The sequence below is a fragment of the Leiobunum rupestre genome, chromosome 10, assembly GCF_980474605.1.
Source record: "Leiobunum rupestre chromosome 10, qqLeiRupe1.1.hap1, whole genome shotgun sequence".
Classification (NCBI taxonomy): Eukaryota; Metazoa; Arthropoda; class Arachnida; order Opiliones; family Sclerosomatidae; genus Leiobunum; species Leiobunum rupestre.
Window position 1 is genome coordinate 31,532,677 of NC_143393.1, and position 25,647 is coordinate 31,558,323.

At 37.3% G+C, this 25,647-nt stretch overlaps 2 protein-coding genes across 4 annotated transcripts in view; one reads left to right on the forward strand and one right to left on the reverse strand.

The window, feature by feature from the left end:
• Positions 1-16,299, reverse strand: part of LOC149925388 (Golgi-associated PDZ and coiled-coil motif-containing protein-like) — a 38,102-nt gene extending 21,803 nt beyond the window's left edge. Inside the window, exons 1-2 of one of the 3 annotated variants that reach the window (XM_090160191.1) lie at positions 16,108-16,299; positions 15,759-16,026 (exon numbers count right to left, since the gene is read on the reverse strand). In XM_090160191.1, the coding sequence (XP_090016317.1) occupies positions 15,759-15,974 (216 nt within the window). In that variant the 5' untranslated portion in view covers positions 15,975-16,026; positions 16,108-16,299. Of the gene's footprint in view, positions 1-15,758 lie in introns of all 3 variants that reach the window. The other 2 variants (XM_090160190.1, XM_090160192.1) reach the window with 2 other exon arrangements.
• LOC149925389 (uncharacterized) lies at positions 1,305-6,939 on the forward strand. Its single transcript, XM_090160189.1, has 2 exons — positions 1,305-1,812; positions 4,719-6,939. Exons 1-2 carry the CDS (start codon positions 1,707-1,709, stop codon positions 6,347-6,349), a joined length of 1,737 nt encoding a protein of 578 aa, XP_090016315.1. The 5' UTR covers positions 1,305-1,706; the 3' UTR covers positions 6,350-6,939.
• Positions 16,300-25,647: the final 9,348 nt, after the last annotated feature.

The window sequence follows — 25,647 nt, forward strand, 5'->3', positions numbered from 1 at the left end:
TCAAGAACGTTCGCGCCGCGCTTTCAACGTATGAACAGAAGTAAAAATAAATGTGACACTCAACGTGTGACCAAAAGTAACCAATAAGAGTGACACTCAATGTGTGACCATAAGTAACAAATAAATGTGACACGCACCGTGTGACCATAAGTAAATAATAAGAGTGACACTCAACCTGTGACCACAAGGAACAAATAAATGTGATACTCAACGTCTGACCAGAATTAACAAATAAGTGTAAGTGCAAATAAGTATGGCCGTGGATATATATTTGTAATGTCACCGGCGTTGCAGGTTGCTGTGAATAGCTCAAACAAACTTAACACATCAGGAGGATTGTGTGTATTTTGACCGTCGTACGTCTTGTTTCAAATATTCTTCTACGTTCGTTAAAAATAACGTGGCAAGCCTGTTATTAAATAATATATAACCAAAGACTAGCAACTGAGCAGAAACGTCTTCATTTATCCATATAAATTAGCATAATAATTTTATCTTCGTCAGTTTGAGTCCCAAGTCCGATAGTTTTCAATAGCGCCGCCCAGGAAAATGGAAGACTAGCCCCACCTACTGGACCAGTTCACAAAGCTCTTCGGATGATAAATTATGCTATTATTATGGATGTAGAAATTTCCAATTTTGGGATAAATACCATGTCCGACCCGATTGAAGTACACGTTTTTCCTGACCCCTCTCGCTAACGCAATCAAGTACGTTTGCAATCGAATTTTAACAAATTGCGCACCTGTCGCTAACCCAGAGTACACGAAAAATTAAAAATGTCGTTTGAACAATACTAAAACAGGTCTTATTTACGGGAATGAGTGTTGTCGAAATACAACTATTGGTTTCTTCGTGTTCCCGGGTGTACCGCAAATTTATCTCTTTCTATACTCTTAATTGTCCAAGGCCTAGGCGTATTTCAATTCAAACAAGGATTTACAATTTTTAACAAGTACGCTGCTATATAAATAATAAGTTGTCACAGGAATCCATACCTCTACTTGGAATGCTTATCCTGCCGTACCGCGTTTGGTAAGATAACTCTAACGGCTTTGATCCCTCCAACGAGAGAAAATAAATACCCTCTGCGCGCGCTCCCCTCTCACGTTGTTGTTTGTTAAGTTAACCTAGTGACGTCCAAAAAAACGTCAGCCACATCGAGACGAGAATCTGCCGCGTCCTGGTTGTCATAATTCTGTCTCGATTTGTTCAGTTAGAAAATGATATTGATCAGTATTTGAATTTAAACACTATAAATATATTAGTTGTTAAATATTTGACTCCGAAGTACAAACGGGAAAAGTCAAACGTCTAAAATGTTCACGTGACTCCCGACGTTGTTGTTCAAACTTGTAGAGTGCCCTGCTTAGCATCTCTATAAGTAGATTCTTCCAAAATGTATGAATATAAAAACCAAATGCAAGTTAGCGCGTTATTGCTTTAAGGCCGACTACGGCCGGAGAAGAGACACACGCGCAACGAAGCCACGAAAAATGTCAGTGCCATAGTGAACCGCAGACGTCGGGTGCTTCTCCGACCAATATCCCTTCTAGGTGCTTTTACTCTTTATTGGACCTTGTACACTAATAATGAATAGTTTGAAATGTAATTTTTAATAAGGCCCAATTAAAACTTATGGCTGGGTTAAAGATCAGCGGAAGACATTGTTTTTGAGGATCTAGTAGTTTGAAGCAACGGGCGCGATGAAGCTGTCGCTACTGGTGTGGCTGTCTCTTTGGACGCTGCTGGACGCGGCTAAACTGCGAGACCATCTCATCGCCGAGAACACTTTCACGAAAGGATCAAAAGGTACGCAATTTATGCCTCAAATATAGGATTTTTAACACGGTTGACACTATGTTGCTAAGTATTAATTAAATCTAATTTTATTCATATTTTATGCATCAAATACGGAAATTTTATTGATATTTTATACCTCAAATATGGGAATTTTATTGATATTTTATACCTCAAATATGGGAATTTTATTGATACATTGTGACTCAAATATGGGGATTTTATTGATATTTTATGCCTCAAATATGGGAATTTTATTGATATTTTATGCCTCAAATATGGCAATTTTATTGATATTTTATGCCTCAAATATGGCAATTTTATTGATATTTTATGCCTCAAATATGGCAATTTTATCGATATTTTATGCCTCCAATATGGCAATTTTATCGATATTTTATGCCTCCAATATGGCAATTTTATTGATATTTTATGCCTACAATATGGCAATTTTATTGATATTTTATGCCTCAAATATGGCAATTTTATCGATATTTTATGCCTCAAATATGAGAATTTTATTTATATTTATGCCTCAAATATGGGAATTTTATTGATGATTTTATGCCCCAAATATGGGGATTTTATTGATAATTTATGCCTCAAATGGGAATTTTATTGATATTTTGTGCCTCAAATATTTGATTTTAAACACGGTTGACACTATTTTGCTAATTATTAATTAAATCGAATTTTATTGATATGTTAAAACAATTATTAGATCTTTCCAGCTTTTCTTCGCTTCTATCGGTTATATAATCTAATCCTAATTAAATTTAGTTTTTTTTTAAATATTTTAGTTACTCAAATATGCTTGGTATCCGAATTGGTCCGGGACTTAGTTTTGACCCTTTATGGCTATTTTTAACAATAGGTACTTTTCTTTTTTTTGTTTCTTTTTTTATGTGTCAAGGATTACAGTTATGCAAAAAATTTAACCACAATTTATTATTTAGAAAGATATGATAAATATAAAATTGTTACTTGCCAGCAATTTTTACCTCGGGAAATACGACATATTTAGAGATTTTTGTACGTGTTGGATGAGGTAGGACTGATGACGAATTAGATTTACTAAATTTTTAAAAAGTGTGCAAACCGAAAATGAGTTTTTTGCGTAGAATTCAATTCGCCAGATACAAGGTACGATTTCACTGGATACGATGTCCGTAGGTGGGGTTAATATATGCACACAGGAGGAAGGAAAACTTCTTCGTGTGGGATCGAATAATCTCTCAGTCGCTCTCCCAAAAGACTATACTAGGTACTGTCCTATAGGTCGCGTTAGAGATGGCACAGCTTGATTAGCACGAATGGGGCTCGAGCGAAGCGAGTGCGCGGCGCCGTCAGGCGCCAATACTTCGTTTACGAGTCCAGTTTTACTTTTAGTTTGGAACTTGCTTATCGGTGGTAGTTTTCTTTAAACACAGAAATTATGTTTTACTTTTGCTTTCGGTTACTTTACCTTGTCCAAATTTCACTGGGGTTGTGTTGTTGTGCGTTCTCTTTTATTCAATATTTCTTATATTTAGTTATATCTTGCTGTTAAATCTATTTCGTCATCAGTCCTACCTCATCCAACACGTAGAAAAATCTCGAAATATGTCGTATTTTCCGTGGTAGAAATTGCTGGCAAGTAAAAATTTTACATTGATCATATCTTTCTACATAATAAACTGCGGTTGAATCTTTTGGCATTACTGTAATCCTTGACAGATAACAAACCAAAATAAAAGTACCTATTGTTAAAAAATCCCCAATTTATTATTACTCCACCGAATAAAATGCGATCAAATAGAAACATCACTTGATTCAAATCAAATAGAAACATCACTTGATTCAAATCAAATAGAAACATCACTTGATTCAAATCAAATAGAAACATCACTTGATTCAAATCAAATAGAAACATCACTTGATTCAAATCAAATAGAAACATCACTTGATTCAAATCAAATAGAAACATCACTTGATTCAAATCAAATAGAAACATCACTTGATTCAAATCAAATAGAAACATCACTTGATTCAAATCAAATAGAAACATCACTTGATTCAAATCAAATAGAAACATCACTTGATTCAAATCAAATAGAAACATCACTTGATTCGAATCAAATAGAAACATCACTTGATTCGAATCAAATAGAAACATCACTTGATTCAAATCAAATAGAAACATCACTTGATTCAAATCAAATAGAAACATCACTTGATTCAAATCAAATAGAAACATCACTTGATTCAAATCAAATAGAAACATCACTTGATTCAAATCAAATAGAAACATCACTTGATTCAAATCAAATAGAAACATCACTTGATTCAAATCAAATAGAAACATCACTTGATTCAAATCAAATAGAAACATCACTTGATTCAAATCAAATAGAAACATCACTTGATTCAAATCAAATAGAAACATCACTTGATTCAAATCAAATAGAAACATCACTTGATTCAAATCAAATAGAAACATCACTTGATTCAAATCAAATAGAAACATCACTTGATTCAAATCAAATAGAAACATCACTTGATTCAAATCAAATAGAAACATCACTTGATTCAAATCAAATAGAAACATCACTTGATTCAAATCAAATAGAAACATCACTTGATTCAAATCAAATAGAAACATCACTTGATTCAAATCAAATAGAAACATCACTTGATTCAAATCAAATAGAAACATCACTTGATTCAAATCAAATAGAAACATACCATTATTATTATTAAATTTCAAAATTAATTATTTTTTTCAAGTGGATCTCAACCGTTATTCAAGGGGGGTCTCAACCGTTATTCAAAGTAGGGTCTCAACCGTTATTCAAAGGGGGTCTTAACAGTGTTAAATACGAACAGTATGTTAAAAATGCAACTTCCAAAATGGCTAATCCCAAATACTTTGCTAATAGGTAGCACCCAACTCGGGAATCCGGCGTCCATCCCGGCATACGTGTACGACGTCTTACTCTCCATCGACGAGAAACTGCGCAACCTGGACTCGTATAGTTCCCCGCACAAGCTGGGGAAGATCGAATTCTCGTTGGAGCAAATGGGCAGACGCTTGGAAAACATCGAGTCCAAACTGAGCCGAATGGAAACGAAGTTCGAGATCCGGCTGGAAAAGGTCGAAGACGTCGTCAACGACAAAGAACGCAAGGACGAATTCTCGAACGTCCAAATAGGCCGCCAAATGGACAGCCTGAACGACAAATTCAACCACAAATTCGCCGTGCTGGACACCAAAATCGAAATGAGGCTGGACAGAGTTAGTCAAAAGATTGAAGCGTTGGAGAGGGAAGTTCAAGTGTACGGCGAAGACATCTTGGAGAAACTGGCCAAGAGCGACGAACGACAATCGCTTCTCGAATCGCGTCTCAATTCCCCACCGCTCGAGACCACGTTAAGAGATATAATCCGCGAAGAACATAATGAACTAAACTTAGTTAATAAATTAACCGCGTGGATGGAGAATAACTTATTAAATGACACGAAGAAATCGTCGATACCAGAGTCCGAGATCAACCAAAGCAAAAACCAAAGCGCGATGATTCTCGACTCGCTGGACTATCTCAAAGAAAACTGTCTGGAATTTAACTACACCTCCGACAGCCGGTTGCGCACCATTCTCAACGACTACGACTTCGTCAGTTACAACAGTCAGACTAAGGAAAAAATTGAAGATATTACGGCGACTTTGCAACGATCTTTGCGTTTCAACGAAGACCGATTCAAAAAACTGGACAACGACGTGGAATCGTACAGCCGGAAGGTGGTCAACAGCATCCACGAGTTGCGCAAATCTTCGGACCAGCTGAGCGGTTTCGTGAGCGACATTTTCCAAGACGGCAACATCACGAGAGAGATCATCCAACGCGGTTTCGACGAACTTCGCGATCAAATTAAACTACTGTCCACCATGAAACCGGAAGTGGCCGGTGTGGGTGAAAGTCTGGACCGAAGGCTGTACGAATTAGGGGCCAAAGTGGACAACAATTTCAGAATCTTGCTGACGGCGCAGAACACCTTCATCAACTCGTGCCAACGAATTCAGCAAGAAGAAACTCAAGTGTACGAAGCCGTCAGTGAAGTGGTCCGAGAAGTGAGAATGCGTTCCCGAGTGGACATGGACGCGATAGCCCGGAACTTGCAAAATCACAGTCACTTTCTGACGCAAAATTTAGAAACTATCCTAATGACTATCCTCATGTCCAGCAACGAAACGGCCGATCGAATCGTCGATCTGATGTTGTCGCGGAAAATCGTCGTCCCGCCAAGTTGCAACTGCGATTGTACGCGAGAATCGAACGACATTTTGCAAAATTTTGACAATTTACGGTCCAAACTGTTAGGTAACGTACCCGAAACGATCGCGAATTCTAAATTAGCGAAGCCTTTGGAGATTTTGAACGAAGACATATCGACGGATAGCAACCCAGGTCGGAAGTCTCGGGATAAACCTGCTCCCAGCCTGCAGGCTGCTACTACGCTGGACTACGATCCAGACTACCAAATGCAAGAAGCCGAATATTTCGATACGTAAACTTCAAAAGTACTTTCAATTTCTTTCAACGAGTTAAATTTAAAACACCAATCATTACACCACGAATTTAAATACGTATACAGTTATACACTAGGAATTTAAATACGTATACAGTTATACACTAGGAATTTACAAAAATATACAGTTATACACTAGGAATTTACAAAAATATACAGTTATACACTAGGAATTTACAAAAGCATACACTAGGAATGTCTAAGTAAGACAATGGTGGCCCTGATGATTCTCATGGTTTAGAGCCGAGATTTTGACTGCAGCGTCTTACATTCGACCTAGTTAAAGCCCCACCCGTTTCTCCAGACGCGTTCGCACCACGGAGCCAATACATCCTTAGACATTCCGAGTGTATACATATATAATTTCCTAGTTACACTGTAAAATGAAACAAAATTTCGGTCGAAATCAAAAAAATTACAGATTTTAAGAGGTTTTTGAAAGTTTTCTAAAATAATTATCGTTTTTAAGTTACGGTTAGATTAAATTATTTGTGAAACCAGGATTATCTAAGGACGTATAGGTCTTCAATTTATTTTGTATAGCAGGTAAACAAATATTTAGGTGGAGCTACGTCAGCCCTCTATTTCAATCAGAGTTTCCACTTTTCTGATTTTCTTTTAAATAAAAATAAAATCCATGTTTTTATTTAAATAGGGTTTTAGATTTTATAAAATTTATTGATTTCTAAACAATTAATGGCTCCTTTTACGTCAAAGTACCACACACGCCTAAGTCAACTAGTGACTTGTGAAGCAAGCCCTTCAAGTCAAGCGAGCTAACAGCTCCCTACACTTATAATTACGGTTAACCTCAGCAAGTTTTTATGGAAAGGGGGAAACCGAAGTGCTCGTTCCAAAACCCAAGCAGGGAGATAACTTACAAACCCAACGCGAAAGAGCGGTTCCAGGTTTTCACCCAGTACCACAAGCTGTGATCAAATCTGGCTTTTCTTGCTGCGAGGCGAGAGTGCTAACCACTTGCAATTTACTAAATTATCATATTTTTGCGTTAATTATAACCTTAAATACAGCTAAAAGATATATATTTCTTATATTTTAGTAAAACGATTATTGCAATGTTGAAAAAATTACCCAAACTTTAAAGGAAATAAATAATCGTAGATCTAGAGTAAAATTACCTTCAAAAAGTGTCAAGATAAAATTGAATTCTCTGACTTTAAAGATCCATTTTTAAATTCCCTGATTTCCCTGACATGTGGCAACCCTGTATATAGGGGCCGTTTGACCCGCTACCCCGGGTTTGAGTTGACCATCACGGACATCCTGGGACCAGGACGAGAGACTGCCTCGATTAAATGGCGCCTTAAATGTATTTTTTCCGCGCATTCAGAGCCAAAGGGAGTCGATGTAGACAAACCGTGACCTCACGTTTGCGAGTCTATGCGAGAGTCAGCTTTACAATTGTAACTGCGTGCATAAAGTAGGCAACGCTCCTCTCTCTTTAGGGAAAGTTAAACGAAAACTTCGTTGATTTAGGCGATAAAATGGATTCCTTTAACAAAGTATGTGTGGTCAGAAATTTATATACCGGTGCTCCAAGCGAATCAACAGCCTACTACACCGGTGCTCTCATCAGAATGCCCTACGCCAGCGTCCACAAGCCCAGACAGGTGACAAATCCAGCATGGGTAGCAGAACCCTACTACTGATGGTCTCACCCTCGACGCGAGCCACTCATCCCGTCAAAACGCGCAGCAATGGGACGACCAACTCCCACTTCGCGCACAGCTGTGGGATCGAGAGTGGATGCTATAATAACTCCAGCCGACAACCTAGCTACGTAGGTAAAGAGTCATACCCTTTGGAGAGAGCTCCTAAAGGGGAACGACGGGCACACAGCGGCCCAAGTTACCCGGCACAGCTGGCACCGGACTCCGGTGTTGCCCCAAAAGGCCGGGAAACAGGACCACTGCGCCTCATACGGGAAACCGCCGCCCCACAGCAGACTACCCAATCCTCCGAGGCGGCCAGTTTGCCTGTACCCTCTCCGTTAGCCTGAGGCGAAGCCCAATTTCCAGTCCATACCTGACTGAAGTCTGAGGTGGAGATAGGACCATTTGATTATTGCTAACATCTCCCAGTGCACCACCGCCCTTATGGGTTACAATAGCCGGACCCCGACTCCCCGGTAAAGCCACCAGTTATAGCACTTTCCAACCCCTTAAGGGCACCTTTAACCAAGTATGCTAGCGCTCCTATTTAACTCTCAGCTCCGCCATTTTGTTTGTTCACATCGACTCTCTTGTTCATTACGATAAAAATTAACAAATAAGGAGAAGGGTATTAACATGGACGGCTCAATAGATGATTCTAAAAAAGATCGGTGGTCACATGATTTGGTTATTTTCTGTCGTATGGTTAGTGTATTTGAGCGCGCGTTTCTTTTTCTATTTACAACGCGCGTCCAAAATGGCGCGAGCCACAATCTACTAATACATCAAGAACTCGTGCCCAAAAAATTAACTCTTTTTTACATGTTTTTGTCAATATTATATTTCAGAATCACCTATTCAATAAATTATCCTCCCAGGAAATCGCCAACAAGTTATATTTCCGAGAGCCAGGACCAGCCAGTCACTGTTTATATAGTGTTTGTTAAAACACGGGCCAACTGTGATCTCGCGCTATAGCGGCCAACCCATTCGTTGAAGATTCTATGTTAACCTACGAGCAAAGATATATGTGTGAGTTGAGCGCCCCTAGCGGAATATTATTTTTAGAATAGTTTTAGCATTGAAGCCAATATAAAAAACTGTATGAGTGCCGGGACAGGCTTGTTATAGCCTTGCTCGCGGAATTTTGGCGAATGTGTTGGCGATTAAAGCGCGACATCAAAGTTGGCCGTGGTTAAAATAATAGAAATTTTTCACCTTTACGGCAGCAACAAGCGTTCCCCATGGCGTTCCCTTTTAACCAGGTAGCTTTTTTGAACATATATAAGGCTTGGCAAAAACATGACGTTCTGTGTACAGGTGAAACGTTTCCATTATTTCCACAAGCACTATATAAACAATACCTTGCCGGTCCTGGCTCTCGGAAATATTACTTCTTGGCGATTTCCTTGGAAGATGATTTATTTAAGAGCCTATTACCTGTCCATGGGACCATGATGGCCAAAGCATTGTAATAGTTATTTGTTTCTAGGCGACAGGCAAAATTTGATCTCTGCGCATGCTCAAATATCAACCAATCCGCTGTTCCAGTGTTCCCTCCCTAGATAGTTATGAAGAAGCCGCGAAGATTCAAAATCCCACCCGCATTTATTCTACCATCAATTAAAATTGTACCATATAAAATAATTACGGCTACTGAATTGGAAAAAAATATGAAGCCTATATCAATGTATTCACAAAAATAGTTACGATAGTCCCAGTGCAGTCACTCATCGGGAAAACCGACTACTCCAGCTCAAACACGAAAAGGTGTACAGTAAGAATATAAACCGTTTACTAAACGGTAAGTATACATGGACGAACTAAACTTCTGTAGTTCATGGTGAGTCCGTGACTGAAAGCGGCACAAGCAGGGTTTTTCCACTTCAAGAGGTTTGATAACGGAAGCTATCGAATGGCGCTCATAAGTCAAGACTTCCTTTCTTCAAATTCCCCCTCTTTTTATCGGTATAGAGCGAGAGCGTCATCTAGGTTAATTTCACTGAGCCATATTTTAAAATAAATATTTAGGAAAATATTTACTTTTCTAACAATTGGGTCATTCCATGTGAAATCGACCAACGTCCCCACGGCACCATCTCCGATTTTATTGAAACTCCATACACAATTAAAATGAACCTATTTAGGAAGAAATCCAAAGTTTTAGGTCCAAACTCTTATAACTTTTGGAGAAATGGTCTTTTGAAATTTGTTAATGCACGTAACTTTTTTTTGCGCCGTTTTAAAGTTCGATGTTTGAGCCTTTATAATTAATTAATATAAAGGAGTACATTTATGAAAAAAATTGTAACATTTAGAGACTTGTTGGAAATTCGCTTAAAAATATTAGTTTTTTACTTTGTGATATATATAATTTTTAAAAAATGTCAAAGTTGGCGTAATTTTCACCGAAACTGCAAAATGAGATAAGCTAAAAGGTCAAGATTTTCAATTTTTTTCTTTACGGTTAATATAAAACTTTGAATATTTTTGCTAAGGGATGCCTTTCACCGGAAAATACATTAATATTCAGGATCTCAGTAAAAATTTTCCAATTTAACCTCCTTCAATATAGACATTTTTACCAAAAACGTGAAAACATGGTAATACGTTTAGTGTTATATAGACTGTTGGGAAACTAAAAATAACATAAAATCTGATACCAATAAAAAGGCAAGATTTCTATCTACAACATGTAAAAATAAAAATGTTGACTATTAAGGTTTTTCTGGTCCAAATTTAAACGTCAACTTTTGACCGTTTCTCAGATATTTATTTGTTGATTTGGTACAAAGATACTATTTTGTCATAGTATAATTTTTTTAGAACGTATTTTTTACAATCTGAAGTCGTTTGCGGAGCAAGAATTGCTAATATGTTCTGTGACGGTAACCAACATACATCCATTCTGCGTGGAAAGCCCTTTCTGTTTCATGCAGTTTACCGAAACATCTTTCTGCTCTTCTGATCGTTCGATAACGTTTCCTACGTAACGTACCACTCTTCATCATAGGTACAAGCAATGAAAACCCCTGGTACGCAATCTTCCCATGATGTTAGTTGAAAGACGACTGGACGAAATATTACAAATTTTGTACCAAAATTATCGGCAGATACTCTTTTGATATTAATCTCGTTCTCAGACTATGGTATAAAAGCGTGATGTGATCGCGTTCCCGGAATAGACTTAATACCAATGTGCCTTTCGTTGAGGCAGAACTCTGTCACATGGTTGGCAACGTCTACTTTGGAAAGGTACCCAAAATCAATGATTTTTATGTTCAAACAACACCAAAGGAACATTTCTTCACGTGTTTGAATTTGAGACTTGTTTAACACCGCTCGTAAACTGGCTTTAGCTATAATTCGTTTTACTGTACCACCGATACCGTCACAAGGGTTTTTTACCGTGTGAGGTGGCGAAGAACTCTGATACGAGGCTTTTGAATCATTTCAATTTGTGTATAATATCTAACTGCTTGACACACGATGCTAATACCGTTCACGCATTTTTGGGGAAAATGTTAAAAAAGGTTCAAATTAAGTTTCCGAATATCACGAAAATATTTTACTTTACAACAAATAAATATCTGAGAAACGGTCAAAAGTTGACGTTTAAATTTGGACCAGAAAAACCTTAATAGTCAACATTTTTATTTTTACATGTTGTAGATAGAAATCTTGCCTTTTTATTGGTATCAGATTTTATGTTATTTTTAGTTTCCCAACAGTCTATATAACACTAAACGTATTACCACGTTTTCACGTTTTTGGTAAAAACGTCTATATTGAAGGAGGTTAAATTGGAAAAGTTTTACTGAGATCCTGAATATTAATGTATTTTCCGGTGAAAGGCATCCTTTAGCAAAAATATTCAAAGTTTTATAGTAACCGTAAAGAAAATTTTTTTAAATCTTGACCTTTTAGCTTATCTCATTTTGCAGTTTCGGTGAAAATTACGCCGACTTTGACATTTTTTTTTAAATTATATATATCACACAGTACAAAACTAATATTTTTAAGCGAATTTCCAACAAGTCTCTAAATGTTACAATTTTTTTCATAAATGTACTCCTTTATATTAATTAATTATAAAGGCTCAAACATCGCACTTTAAAACGGCGCAAAAAAAGTTACGTGCACTAACAAATTTCAAAAGACCATTTCTCCAAAAGTTATAGAAGATTGGACCTAAAACTTTGGATTTCTCCCTAAATATGTTCATTTTAATTGTGTATGGAGTTTCAATAAAATCGGAGATGGTGCTGTGGGGACTTTGGTCGATTTCACATGGAATGACCCAATTGTAAGTTATTAAAGTAAATACATTTTATTAAGTGATTTTCAGAATTAATCGACGCCATCATTATTTACTTAATTATTACAAGCTTTTATTTATCCTCGATAGACGGAGCTGTTAACAAATCAACAAAATTCTTTCCTTCGCCCATTTGGAGAGGCAGAAAGTCTTCACTTATTACGGACAAGCCGAAAGCGCCCCCGATTTCCAAAACTGATTTTCGACCGATAAGGCTTGATATTTAGTAATCAGCCAAGAACACTCTGGCACTTAGGAGCAACAAACACAAAACCCGTCAAAAGTCGTGGATTTTCTTGTGTACATTTTTCATTGCTTAGACGGTATGATTTTACTATGAGTGTCGCCCCCCCTAGATGGCGTTTTTGTTTCTCAATTTACTGTAAAATGAAAATTCAGGGTACAAACGGGTACTTGACGAGAGTACCAATATTTTAGACTTGATTTTGTTAATATTTATATTATTAGTACCTCAATAATTTGGTTTTTGGCGTTTTGAGCACGTAGAGCACGTGATGCACGTGCAATTGTTTGATCATATGCTAGATTTTAGGCCAAAGTAGACGAATATTGGGAGATATCGTTGGTCTCATTGGTTTTTGACCTACAAAATCGATTTCGACTATGGTGCCTTATCGTTCTGCGGCTTGTTCTGCGGAAATTAACAATCGCTGGGCAAAATCCAATATTAACTCATCCAAGGATAGTAAATTTGTGGTACAATACTTATCAGAGTATTGTTACTTGTTAAAATTACTTGTACATAAAATAACTTTAAAACAACAACATCCACTTCTTGTACCTCTTATTGTACAAGAAGTGGATGTTGTTGTTTTTAAGTTATTGTTACTTGTCCATGTTTGGCAAAAACCAAGATTGCAAATGGCTTCCAGTTGGAGATATTTTCGCCAATCATAAAATATTTGTAGATAAATTTTTTCCCAAATATGATATAAGTATATTAATTTAAAATAATGTTTTCCTTATTGGCACCTGACGGTGCCGCGCACTCACTTCGCTCGAGCGCTGGGGGCGAGCGGCGCCTCCCCACCCCAACCTTACCCAACCTAACCTAACCTAACCAGCTAAAATCTACCCAATAGTAAACTGATATAAGCTTAACTTAGATAAATAATCTTTAACAAAACGGCTGTGGAGGCGTTCTGCAACGTGACAGATACTACGTTTACCGCTGAGCAGAACAGCCGTCGAATCGCTCGAGAGCGTAACAGATCCAACATGTCCTCTTGGCCTAGAGGCCCTGAGACGGTGCTTAGTTTCGTGGGATAATGTGTTATATATAAAAGAGAACAAGCCGCAGAACGATAAAGCACCATAGTCGAAATCGATTTTGTAGGTCAAAAACCTATGAAACCTACGATATATCCCAATATTCTTCTACTTTGGTCTAAAATCAAAAAAATTATATAAAAAACACATGAAAAATCCGTTTAAATTTTAAACACTATAATATAATAAAAAAACTCATTAGTTTTGTCTACATATAATAATTGTATCTTCGTGTACCCTACGGAATATCAAAATGTATTAATATGACCAAATTGCGCCCTCTACTGGTGTTAACACTCATAGTAAAATCTTACCGCTTAGACGCTTTAGCGCCTGCTGCCTTCGGAAGGGGAAAAATCGGAAATTATCTCCCCCCCCCGCCAGTAAAACGTTCAGCGTAGAGGCTCATGACGCTCGTCCAATTAAATTCGTACACAACTCTTCGTTAGCGTGTTTAAAGGCTAGCTGCGTTCTCCTTGTGTTTGTTGCTCCTAGCTGGCACCACAACAGGGCCAAGCAAACCGGCGACTATTAATGCTATTAATTCAGATGGCAAGCTCTTCATGCCACGCGAGTCAACAGCTCCCTACACCAACTATTACCGTTAACCTCAACTTGTTTTTATGGAAAAGGGCAACCGAAGAACTTGGGGGAAAACCCTTTAACCATGGGTTGATTATCATAAAGTTTGTTCTATGGAATTAATTGACAATAAAAAATTTTATTATCTGATTGATTAATCATTTAAAATTTTGCCTTCAACATTTTCGGATAATCCAAATGCCAATTTGATAGGGCCAAGAACCAAGATTATTAAGGCACTGCCATTGTTAAATAGAATAAACTAATATCAATCAGGGTTAGACCCCACTTTGAATGTACTAAAGTACCCTCTTTGAACTTCTACACAGTGTCCCCCCCCCCCCTTGACGAATTTTGTCACTGAAGAAAACTAGGTTTCTTCCAAGTAAATGTTTTTTGTGTCATTGAAACTGTGTACATGAAATTTTAAAGGGAGACCACAGGAAAGCTTCACTCGTAAAATCTTTGTACACCTAATTACTGATTTTCGAAAATCATTCGTTGATTTCCTCAGATTTCACAGTTATTTCCAGTGATTACCTACAATTCGTACATCCTATGCTATTACTTAAGTGATTACCCCTCACGAAAAATTTTAAATTGGCTTTATAGGATTTTACAGGAATGGTGTTTGGAAATTAAAAATCTGTTGAAATTATACAATAACATTTATGAAGTTATAAAACATGCTTTTTTTAAAGGAAATTGGTTTGAATAATTGAATGTGATCAATAGGGTTGAAATGTTTTCACTTTAATCTGCAATGGTAAAACTGCCGTAATTTTGGTTAAAATTATTTTCAACTTTGTAGTTATTAATTGGTTTTTTAAACAGCATAGAAAAACCGGTAATGGGAAGCTACAAGTAAAAAAAAATCACAACAAATAAAATAGAGGAAAAAAATGTTAAATATGGAAGATAAGGTTACCATGAATTATTCTTAAGTACTGAATGTTAGTATAAACCAAAAGGCAATTCTATTTTGGCAAAATATTCTTCATGAGAATTTCAAATTAAATTTATTGGTGTTTTAAAGATGATTTTGATTTAATTTTCCGCACAATCAATGCAATAAATTTCAAACAAACTCTTTAGACATCTGGGTGTGAGTTTGATAGCGAGTGATTTTGATAATGGTTTCACACTACACGCAGTATTAATCCAAGTGAGAGTTCATGGAAGGGCTGAATCGGGGTACAACAATGACTGTAAGGAGTATGTAATCTTCAATCTTACTGCGCAAGTTCAAAGTTATAAGCTCCTCAGCCTCTACTAGGGGCAAAATTTTATTGGTAAATTTTTAAACACCCTGTATTCATCTTTAGCAGACTTAGAATAGTAAGACAGGTTTAGTGGTTAAAAAGCCACCAATTATACACTTGGTCCAGTTTTTAAATTATAAGTTGGTGGTTCAATAGCCTCTATAATGAGATAATATGAAGTATACTTTGGGACCCTTGACTGTTTTGAAATAATCTTTGTGCTGGTATTATCTTACAATAAAATTTACTCTATAAAAAACTACCTACCTCAAATTTGCAGTTGTTTTCAAAAACAGTTTGTGCTTTATGACATAGTTGAGCAAATGCTGCACTAAGAGTTGTCAGTCTTTGTCTCCCATCATATGTAACTTCACATTGATCTTCATCAATTTCACCAAGAAGAGTGTCTAATTCCACAAAAGCTTTGTCAAACTCCTTTTCTAATATATCAAGCCATTTGATTCCAATTGAAGATGTAGCCATGGCTAACGTCTAATTTAATGCAAATCTGCAGCCGTTGCCTAGGCCCAGTAGGCTGACAATTACAATACGTTGGAAATAACCAATTAACTACGAATGAACCTTAACATTGAGATTATCTGTTGTGAATACTAACCACGATAGTATTTTGACAAATCCATGACTTATAATACTGACAGAAATATAATACAAATCGCCAAATGTCAAAAATTCACACGTCAGAAATAAATTACGTTATGTAGTTCGCCTTAGACCTAAAACCAGCAAGGACAGTCATAATTTAGCAGACGACTCTAGTCTGCAGTTTGCCATTAAGAGGCTTTAAATAAGCAAGTGATTTGATAAATTAAACAACGATTCTGAAGATAAATCTTTTTTTTTAAACTTCGAGATATGCGCAATTCCACAAAACTGACGTGGGCTACGAAGCGTTCAGCTAAAGGATCCTAGGTTTCGTTGAGGAAATAGCTAAATTTTGTTCCCACTCTGTTGAGCTTTACTGAACCACGGCCAACTTCGATCACGCGTACCGCGCTTTAGCGGCCCCGTCAATCAACTCGCATCTAATGTTAATTTGCGTGTATGAATAATCCCGATAGGGGCGCTACATACGACCAAAAACCTACTATCACCAAAGGCGGGGAATACAAGCGAAATCGCGGAAAAATGTTTTTTCTTCGGTTTTCCACTTTTCTATTTAGAAAAAACAAGGTATAATAAGTTAAACTATCTTTTCGCAATATATTTATGTATAATTCAAAATTTAAAAAAATATTACCTCATAAATATTAAATGAAGAAAAAGAGACGCGTTTTTTACGCGAAGGCGCCATATTAGAATACATAGTTTCGAAAGCTGTAGAGGTGTGTAGAGCGTTTTGACGCGTAAATAATGTATCGCTTAAAATTTATAAATCTTTAATAATAACATATCTTTATTAATAGTATATATATATATATATATATATATAGCAAATTCACGAGTTTATAACCGTTCTTAGGTAGTATTTTCTGTAAATCTAATTAGTTTTAAGAGTAAGAATCTTAAAACTAATATAATTGAAGATAATAAAAGATGCTTAGGTACATCTTTGGAACTAAATAGGTAAAAGATAGATGGTCTGCAGCCTGCATTTCAAGGAGGATGATTTCTGTTCAGGTTTGTACCTTTATTATGGAAAAATATTTCAGTCAGATAAAATTACAAACCGGCCCTTACTAAATATACAATATTATTCTAGGTTTAAAAAGGCGAAAGCTTAAAAACTTGTTGAAACCTAAAATTATAATTTATTGCGCTTATAATATATTTTAACTTAATATTATTTAATAAAAAATGTTAAAATAATATATTTACCCTGAAGTTACAGTGAATCTTCTTTTCACTTTTTGTTTTATTTATTTATTTACATAATTGCGTTTCAAGTATTAAACAATAATACTATGTTGCTGGCAGCATCTAGAGGATGTTCTTGGTTTCTGTTTAACTCTTTTATAATTTATAAACACCGTTAAAAATTAGAATCATTAAAAAATATTATACTAATAGTTAAATATTAACCTACATTCGGTTTAATTCAATGTTTTTTTTAATTTATTTGAAAAAAAAAATTGTGGATTTTTCCTATCTGACTAACGTTAAATTTTGGTCGTAGCGAAACCCTGGTGGGAAAATATATACACGGTAAATTCAGGCGATTGACGGGGCCGCTAAAGCGCAGCACGCGTGATCGAAGTTGGCCGTGACTGAACACAGCCCTTTTATATGACCATAAAGCTTGGGCGGCCTTGCAAGGGGCTACAAATAGGCAAGATAATTATATTTGAGAATTGGCGGTGAATTTGAATTTTTTCGGATTTTAGGCGTTAAATTTGGTTGCAATTATATATTTGAGAAATGGAAAGCTTTAATAACTCTTAAAGCAAGTGGCGGCTCAAAGTGAAGTAGCTCTTTTTTCAATAGATGTTGCGAGTGTCGAAATCAAAAAGGTGGTACTTATAGGTACCCCTCGCGTTGATTGAATCGTTTTTAAATTGGTCAATAGCATAAATTAGAGCCATTATAAACAATGTTTTTACTAGGGCTGTGCGAGTACTCGAAAACTGCGAGTACTCGGTCTCGAGTCCGAGTCGAGTACTCGGACTCGGACTCGAATATTTTAATTTTTATTACTCGAATGGACTTGCGAGCCGTCATTTTTATTTGTTTATTTTTTTTTGTAAAAGTCCCGTATTGGCGCTGCGGTAGCGTTAACGCAGTTTGTTTAGTCAGAGGTCACATGACTCACATGGTGAATAGTTCTTGTAGTAAGTTTTAGTAACCAAAAAAATCCAGATTCCAGATATTAAAACATTTTTGAAGAAAATTTTAATTACTTAAATTAATAAATTAGTAAAATTACTTCTTATTATAAAAATTGTAGATAAGTAAATTAAGTATTTTAAATATTAATTACTGATTTAATTTTTAGGATGATTCTGACTTTTTAGCAATATAAGGCTTAGATAGGGCTCAACTGCAAATTGGGGACTCTGAATTAATTTATGACTCGAATTGGACTCGCGAATAAATTGAAGACTCGAATTGGATTCAGAATAAATTTAATGCTCATACTGGACTCGTTCGGAAATTTAAGACTCGAATATTGCTCGTGGCTAATTCTTAGGGACTCGAAGACTCGAATGAGTACTCGAAAGTGGGACTCGCAAATTGGTGAGTCCAATTTTTTGGGACTCGGACTCGACTCGAAATCCAAAAAAGAGGACTCGCACAGCCCTAGTTTTTACATGGGATATATAATTCAGATTAAAGCCCACTAAATAGAGCATAAGTTGTCTAACTATAATACTCTACATTGGCTCTCTGACGACGTTTTCATTTGGCTTTGTTAAATTTTAGCTTCATAGTACATATAATAGATGGCACAACGCTCTCCAGTAAAGTCGCGTTTTTCCAAGAATTGGATAGATTCGTGGCCATCTCTACTAACAGGGGTCTTTTCATTATACAGTTGGCAATGATAGAGCCGCCACTTTCTTTAAATCAAGCCACGAATCCCTAACCATAAAACTCAATTCGCAAGCATCCACCATCGTAGATGAAGTCATTGATAAAATCGAACCATTGCTCCAACAACGCATTGATGCCTGCAGACAAGTTGACAATAAATTAGAGCCTCTGATATTTCAAATGACGTTTTAGCCAAACTTGACCCGTTACTCCAAACGGGTGAGTCTGATTATATGGCAAAAATTGATGCAAAGGTTGACGCTATTGAATAAAAACGTCAAGCAGACCTTCGGAAACACAACGTATTACTCCTCAACAATCCTGAAACCAATGAGACTGATAATACTTTGGATTGCACTCAAGTCTCTCCGCTCACGCAAAATTCTTCAGGTTACCTCGCAATCAAGCTTCTCAAACCAACTATCCCAGGCCTTTCAAGATTAAAATTTCGTGATATACACCAGACTTTATAGAACTAGAAAACAACTATCTTTGTATTATGAACCAGTTAATAAGCTAAAGCGACGCCTCAACAATGGTGAAAGTAACCTTACGTTCAGAACTACAAAGTGATCTCTAATGGCCCGTCCTTCAATCACTACCCATACCACTGCACCACAGGCAATTTCAAATGGTACGATGGGGCTCACTCCAACTCCTTCAGACACCTATAGCACGGGAGCTATCCCAAAGAGATTTTCGTCGCACCGAAGCGCACTTCCGAAGTGCCCCATAAACCAACATATCTACAATAGTTTCTCTTCAACGACTCTCCACGGAAAAAACCCACCTTTACTGTAGCAATATTATTATTAGTTAAAATTATTACCACTAGGGGTCACCACCTATTGTAAAATATGATAGGCAAGACTTCTAGGACTGCCTGGCAGTCGGTTTTATGACAGCCATTAAAGTTTAAAACCGTCTCATTATATTTGACTATTTAAGTATTAGATTAAGCACTAATAATGAGTATAATGGTTAATTTATGTTCAAAGAACAATCATAAATGATACATTTACTTACACATTCAGCTCACCAGCAAAACCCACAGTGATCCCCCCAACCAATGTCTCAACTCTATGTAAGACACAACTCTACCACAAAACTACCATTCACATCCTCCTCCACAGTATAATCCGTCCTGAAATACCTTATCTCCCTACTTTATACCTTTGGGCCGGAATCCCATACAATATTGACCTTCGACTGGTCTTCCTTCATTATTCGAAACTATCTACTTTCTTCAATCACAATTTCCTCCTCAACGAACTATATCTCCACAAACTTTCCAAATGATCCCTTGTTTCACTCTTCGAAACCATTCCAACAACCTGCACCAAAAACTCTTCATAACAATTCTTTTTCCGTCTCTCTATATAACCTACATAATAGCCCTCACCAGCCTAAACCAATTTACTCATTCCGAAATTTTCCAAATTATTCCACAACCAACATTTCGAATTACTATCTACCAACACCAAACGGTCTACTTGTCATTGCCCAAAGCGTACGCTCTCAAGAAAAACGAGATAAAAGCTCTCTATTAGCCGCCACTAAACAATCCATACTTATATTCATAACTGAAACATTCTTTGATGAAAACATACTTGATGTCAAAAAATTTGGCGGTTGAACAGGAAATTATGTTTCGAACGTATACCATTCTGCGGTAATCTCCCGAACATTGTTCACACGGAATTGTCCATGTTCCACTAAACCTTACAATGGTCCTGTTATCGAACTCTCTATAGCGCCTACCCCGTTCCTTGTTGTGTGCTTTTACCGCTCACCTTCTTTTAATAACAAACCAGATTTACTACACCTACTCAAACACATCGATGATTATGCAGCAACCAAAAGTCTTTGTTCACTTATCTAAATTATACCTACATTAAATGGACTTCTTTGGAGTACCCAATCGCTAGACGCTAGTAACGATGAGGATGACGATTTTCTCTCTACATTGGCTCTTTATGGAATTCACCAGTTTGTCTCTGGACCCACTCGGCTATCCAAACAGCGGAAGAGCACTCTTGATCTTGTCCTTTCGACTGACCCATTACTTATATACGACATCACATTCCTACCACCGCTAGGTAAAAGCGATCACAACATAGTGTCCTTTCAACTGCGTCTTCCATTACCGCTCTCGCAAACCCCCACATAGAAAATTTACTATTTCAACTCAGATTGTATACACGAATCTTAACCAACACCTCACAAGTATTGACTGGAAAATCTTCAAGACTGAATTACTCTCTTCAGTTGAAGCTCATCTATTCTCAAAGATATGTAGGTATTAAACATTTCCTTCGTAGGAGTTGCGTCTAGCAAAACGAGATAAAGAACAAGTTTGGAAAGCATTCCGAAAACATAGAAAATTAAAATCCCCGAACCTTAAAGATTATCATGACAACTACAAACAGGCGGGGAACAGACTAACTCACCTCTCAAGAAAAACCAGACAAGCGTAAGAGCGAACTACAACATCCAATTATCAACCAGCCCCAAGGCATTCTTTAAATTCATCCACCCAAAACGCAAATCGAAAAATGGCGTTCAATCTCTTCGTATAAATGGAAAAACGATAACCGATGACCTAGAAATTGCCACTTCACTGAACTCATATTTTGCCTAGAGCTGTTTTTACTCCGCTCTATAGCAACAAAATCCATGTTCCCCTTTCAACTTGGATGACTCATTTACAATCACTAAGCTTGAAGTTTTCATGAAGCTGAAGGGGCTCTCAACAAACATCCAAACTTGCTCAAACAAACGGCTAATCACATTGCCCTACCTCTGACGCATATTTTTAACCTTGGTCTAACCACAAGCGACGTTCCTGAATGCTGGCGTCACCCCAGTCCCAAAAAAGGGTGATCCTACATTACCACAAATTTATCGGCTAATTAGCTTAACCACCCAAGTGTTCAATGTTCTCGAATCAATTATCAATGACAAAATCTATTGGACTCGTTCTTTTTCACCACCATCCAACATGGTTTTCTCCCTTCACATTCGTGCACTACAAATCTCTTAGAAGCCACTAACATCTGGACCAAAGCCCTGGACAACGGTCATCCCCTTCGTTGGATTCAGGCCATCCTTACGAATCGTGCTCAGCGCGTTGTCATGAGGAGAATCCATTCTCCGCCTTGTTCTATTACTAGCGGAGTACCACAAGGCTCTGTTTTGGCTCCTTTACTTTTTGCAATATATATATAAACAGCCTACCATCTGCTATTCTACATGCGTTCCCTAGCCTTTTTGCGAACGATATTAAATTAATTCCAGTTCTAAGCTCAACTGATTCTTCGATTAAGCTTCAGGACGATCTATCTCACGTAGAAACCTGGGCTAACGAATCTGGCCTTGCGTCCAAATCAAACGTCGTTCACCTGGGAAGAAACAATACTCGGATTACCTACTCCATTGCCGGGCAAGCCATTCCACCAGTTGTTGCCTGTGTACGCGATCTTGGTGTTCAGGTGGACGAGCGTGTATCGTTTTCGGAACATTGTCACGTTGTGGCGAAGAAAATTAATATGTTTACAGGGCTAGTCCGATGATCCGCCTAAACTCATTAAAACTATATTCAATGCTTTTCTCCTTCCGCTGCTTGACTTTGCATCACCTATATGATCGCCTCAACTCAAAAGAGACTACAATCTTATAACTTAATCCTTAAACGAGAAAGATTTCTTTGAACAAGCATCAATTACCTGCACCAGAGGTCACGACAAAAAATTGTTTATTCCACGCACGAATACAGCTTTTCGAAAAAATAACTTTACAAGCCGTGTAATTCCCTCAAAATTTAATATTTGTAAACACTAAGTCACTCTTCGTAAAGCAAATTCGAAAGACATTTGAGTGCCTATACACTGTTAGGAAAAATCGCACAAGGGGGGGGGGGCAAATTTGCACAATATCTGCCAAGTGTGCACAAATAGAAAATCGGTATAGCAAGTTTGAACGCAACCTACCAACTCCGCAAAAATCCATTTTTAACTTGACAAATCTGCTCACTCCGTTTGAAATTTAACTAATTATACGCCGTGCCAAATTTGCTCGCTTCTATCCAAATTTGCCCCCATGGTCACAATTCCGACCAGATTTGAACGGTTTTCCGTGGAACCATGGTCCAATTCCGACCAGATTTGACCGGTTTTCCATGGAACCATGGTCGCAATTCCGACCAGATTTGAACGGTTTTCCGTGCACAAACTTTAGCCAGATTTGGTCGATTAACTATATGTGCATAATTGCTTTTTTAAAAAAATGAGCAGATTTATGCAAAAATCTGTGCCCTGTGGGTGTCAGGCATTTGCACATGATTTTGTGCAATATTGGCCAGTTTTTTCTAACAGTGTAAGTGACCCCTAGTGGCTTTGGTACATTTCAAGAAGTGGCACCTATTGAAAAAATTGGCTAAAAAGAAAATTTAATATTAAAAGTTTCACTTTTTACAGATTTTCTGTAAAATTACGTACACTTTAGAACTGACGACGCTAGACAATCCTACTGAATCGCAATTGCTTCTCGGCAATGTTTAGTTTAACACATTGCAAACCCGCATTTATCTTCCATTCAACAGTTCTCTACTCCAATAATTCAAATTAAGTTCATTTAAAATGGTGGTTGCTGTTTTATACATTTCGGATGAGATACCTAAATGTAAATAAATCCTTACATTTTATCACCATGCCATTGCAAAGTTTACTGAATATTTGAAAGTATTCCCAAAAAAAATCACAGTTGGTTAAAACCGTAATCTAACTTAAAGGGAATATAGCCTCAATTTTACGGTCGCTCTGCGCAAATGGTTCCAATATTGTCCGTAGACTGCTATGACTTTTAACATTGTCGGAGGTACTCAGTGGTTTTTTACGGAGATAATAAAGGAAATTTTTCGGGTCTTTTGACCATTTGTATCATTTGCATTTTCATGCTCTAAATATAATTGAAATTTGGTCAATATTCGACATTGGGTCAGAAATTTATGTACCGGTGCTCCAAGCGAATCAAAAAGCCTACTACACCGGTGATCTCATCATAATGCCCTATGCCAGCGTCCACAATCCCGGACAGGTGACAAATCCAGCATGGGTAGTAGTACCTAAAGCTCGGGGAAACGGATAAATTTCAATTAATCATAAAAAATTCAATTAACTGTTTATTTATGGATAATAATTCACGATTATTATACGATTTAATATGCAACAAATAAGTTTTTATTCGGATAATTTTCAGATATGGATGTAAAATATATGAACGGAAATTTTTTATCCGAACGCCGAACCCTAGTAGTACCCTACTACTGATGGTCTCACCACTCATCCCAACAAAAGGCGCAGCAATGGGGCGACCAGTTCCCACTTCACGCACAGCTATGCGATAGAGAGTCGATGTTACAGCAACTCCAGCCGACACCCTACCTACGTAGGTAGAGAGCTATATTATTATTACCCTCTCCGTTAGCCTGAGCCGAAGCCCAGTTTCCAGCCCATACCTGACCGAAGTCGGAGGTGGAGATAGGACCATTTGATCAGAGCTAACATCTCCGCCCTTATGGGTTACAAGAGACGGACCCCGACTCCCCAGTTATTGCATACTCTGACCCATTAAGGGCCCTCAATATTCGACAGGCTAGACTATAAAAACACGTAGGAGGATAGCGTAGGATTTTAGACGTAGACATATTGTGCGCAGACTGTTTCTCTACACTCTCACCCAACTCGTTTTCTAGTGCGAGCTTATAGGTAATGTCATGAATAAATACCTCGAACTTGGAATGGTTATCTCGGTTGATTTCCGTCTTTATCTAGGGGACCGTTTTTTTAAGTCATTTGGGCGTCAGTGCATATGTGTTTTTTCTTACGAGTTTCATTGGCTTAAAAATCTCCTATACCAAAAATATCCTGGACTCTCCAGAGTTACCGAGTATAGTCGAAAACAAAACTACAGTTATAAAAACGGGAGGTTGCGCAGGGTTAAAACTCCTAAACCTAAAGAGGGGAGACGTGGCCGAGAAAGTCGGTCACCAAGATCTTAATAATTACCATAGGGAATACGGCAGTATAACCATTCCTAGTTCGATGTATGTATTCCTGGTAATTCTGCCTTTAGTATTTCTCCAAAGGGTTCGAACATTGTCCGCTCCCTCCTATGGCTTTTGACATTTTGGGCGCTGGTAGTGCAAGTGGTTTGTTTTGGGGGTAGTCGCTAATACAGCCGGGGTCGTCCAAAAAGAACGCGTTAGCGGTTCTATTTGAGCATTGAAAGCAATCTTAAAATGTATAGGAATACAGTTAAATATAATTGATAGATATAGAAATAGACTTCCGAGCCATGAAATGTTTTAAATTGTACGCTGTCATAGCTATTACTTAAGCCATAAAAAGGGAATATAATCTGCAAATAAATCTTTACGGAAGACCCCTTCCATTTTTAAAATTTCCGTGTACAGTGGCGCCAAACATTTTTATAGCCAAAGGCAAGAGCGGCCAGACCTGCAATCGTTGGTGTTGCACACCAAATACCTGAGGTTATATTTCCTTTAATGGATAAATATTTTTTTATCGTCCCATAACACTGGTCACGCTATGGCTCGACTTGGACACTCTACATATATAGGTAAGTGAGTATAATTAATAAAATTATC